Here is a 2,319-nt window from a genome sequence, read left to right on the forward strand (position 1 = left end):
GATCTTTTTCAAACAATTTAACTAAAATGTTTTTTTTTTTTTACAAAAATATTCAACAATACCCCCCCCCCTATATTTCTATAAATAAATATAGAAATTCATTAAAAATAATAATAATAATAAAGAATAAATAAATAACTGATCATCTTAATGATAATAAAAACGTAAATAAATAAATAATATTTTAATAATAATAATAATAAAAAAATCTCTTTAGGTTATCTTCAGATTCATCTCAGAAAACTATTTACATTTTTCCAACTCAGTGATTCTGTTTTTTGTTTTTTTTTCTGACATAGTGTTATATCTTTCACTTGGTTGTTATAAGTTGCACTGAATAAATACAGCTGGATAAAACTGTGTCCGCCTTCATTTCAGGCTGCAAAGCAACAAAATGTGATTATTTTAAAGGGGGTGATTGTTTTCTATACCCACTGTAAATAAACATAATTCTTACCATTTTAAGATATCCCATAAAACAGCAACACATAAAGATTACAAAAAACTCTTCTGAAAATTGCCAGCAACCTAAATATTTAAGGCACAAACTGTAAATTCAGAGGCATGTTGCATTTATGAAACATTAAATACTGTGTTTGCTATATGATAGAAATGCTGATTCAAGAAAATGGCTGTAATTATTATATAATTTACTTGATAAATGTGAATAAATTTGCATTTCTTCTACTCCAAACTCAAAAAAAAACAAAAAAACATCCCAAGTCATAATTTTGTCTGCAGTGGAGAGTTAAAACAGAAAACCAACCTGATCTTATTCATGGCTGATTCTGTGTCTATCAGTCCGAGGATCAAGATGGAAACAGACACGTTGCTCTTCCTGATTGCCAGTTCATTCTGCAGCGCTCCGAAGAATCCGTTCATAGCAAACTTGGTAGAGGTGTACGGAGCCACAAATGGACTCGCCAGCTTACCTGAATCAGGGAGGAAAAGAGCCAAAAGTGCTTTGAACTTTTTCAGTTCCAGCAGAAAAACTGAATTTAGATTAGCATTAATTGAACGCGCACCAACAAAGTTAAAGACTCACCTGCCACTGAAGACACTACAATGATGGATCCACCAGATGTTTCCAGAACAGGAAGAGCAGCTGCGGCCATTTGCACATAACTCACAAAATTCACCTGCAACAAGTGAGAGATCAGTGTGGAAAGAAAATGAAGAAATCCACACATTGCAACACTGCAGCAACAAAAATCCTGTGTTTGACCTGCATGAGTGACCTGACGTGATCTGCGTCTCCCTTCCAGAGTTCAACATTGGTGTTTCCAACATGATTCAACACTAGAAAGTCCAGCCCACCTGCAGGACGGATATCAGGATGCTGAATACATTCGGCAAAGTTTGGAATTATGATTTTTTAATGTTTCTTCTCCCACCAAGGCTATATTTATTTGATGAAAAATACAGTAAAAACATGAATACTGTGAAAAATTATTACAATTTATAATAAAATCAGCAAATCAGAATGATTTCTGAAGGATCATGTGACACTGAAGACTGCAGTAATGAAGTATTTAGATTAGCTTCTTTTCACATTTACAACTCTACGTGTTTGCTGCCTAAAAACACGGGTCGATTTTCGCATTCATCTGAACATAAACAGCAGAAAGCCTTATTGAAAATGTAAAATCATTCTCTGCCACTAGGTGGTGCTCATAAATGCTACTTTATCAGGCTACTTTATTATAGTTAAGATTAGGGCTGGGTGATATAGCTAAAAAAATTATCAACGATATAATGTTTCATATCGTTCGGTACCTTTTTTTAAACAAAATGCAATAGAAAAAACTATTTACATTTATCCACTGTATTTTTAAATTAACTCAATTTACTGAGACAAACAACAAATATTTTTTGTTTGTTTTAACAGTCAAACACAAAATAAAAATTAAACAAATATCTAATTTCTAATGTTTTATATGCAGATTAAATAGGTTAAACTTTTGGCTCGTTTCCCGAGGCCACAGGAGGGCGCAATGAGCAAAATAATGCAGCACATTAAATTGTCAACGCAAGGAAATAACTGTCTATAAAAAAACATGCATTACGTCTAAATTAACTCATATAAATCAAATATAATTTCGTAAATTGCATAAACAATTATGAACAAAACAGCATCACGTATTTATGCATTGCTTAATCCAAAGAGCCGAAGCAGATTGCCTTCAAAAACATATGAGACGCAGTGAAAGGGAATAAACCTCCACAAATTCGTGACGTGTTTTCTAAAAGTTTAAACTGTTTTAACTTTGCATGGCTACATCTCTTGTGTGAGACGCGAGTGCAGCAGTCGTATTTGTC

General features: G+C 33.0%; 1 protein-coding gene across 1 annotated transcript in view; it reads right to left on the reverse strand.

Moving 5' to 3' along the window:
• Positions 1-2,319, reverse strand: part of hsd11b1lb (hydroxysteroid (11-beta) dehydrogenase 1-like b) — a 9,495-nt gene that overhangs the window by 3,396 nt on the left and 3,780 nt on the right. Inside the window, exons 4-6 of the mRNA XM_016540730.1 lie at positions 1,226-1,317; positions 1,046-1,139; positions 767-932 (exon numbers count right to left, since the gene is read on the reverse strand). Coding sequence (XP_016396216.1) covers positions 767-932; positions 1,046-1,139; positions 1,226-1,317 — 352 coding nt within the window. The remainder of the gene's footprint in view (positions 1-766; positions 933-1,045; positions 1,140-1,225; positions 1,318-2,319) is intronic.

Source organism: Sinocyclocheilus rhinocerous, unplaced genomic scaffold (genome assembly GCF_001515625.1).
Source record: "Sinocyclocheilus rhinocerous isolate Xijiao unplaced genomic scaffold, SAMN03320098_v1.1 scaffold638, whole genome shotgun sequence".
Lineage (NCBI taxonomy): Eukaryota > Metazoa > Chordata > Actinopteri > Cypriniformes > Cyprinidae > Sinocyclocheilus > Sinocyclocheilus rhinocerous.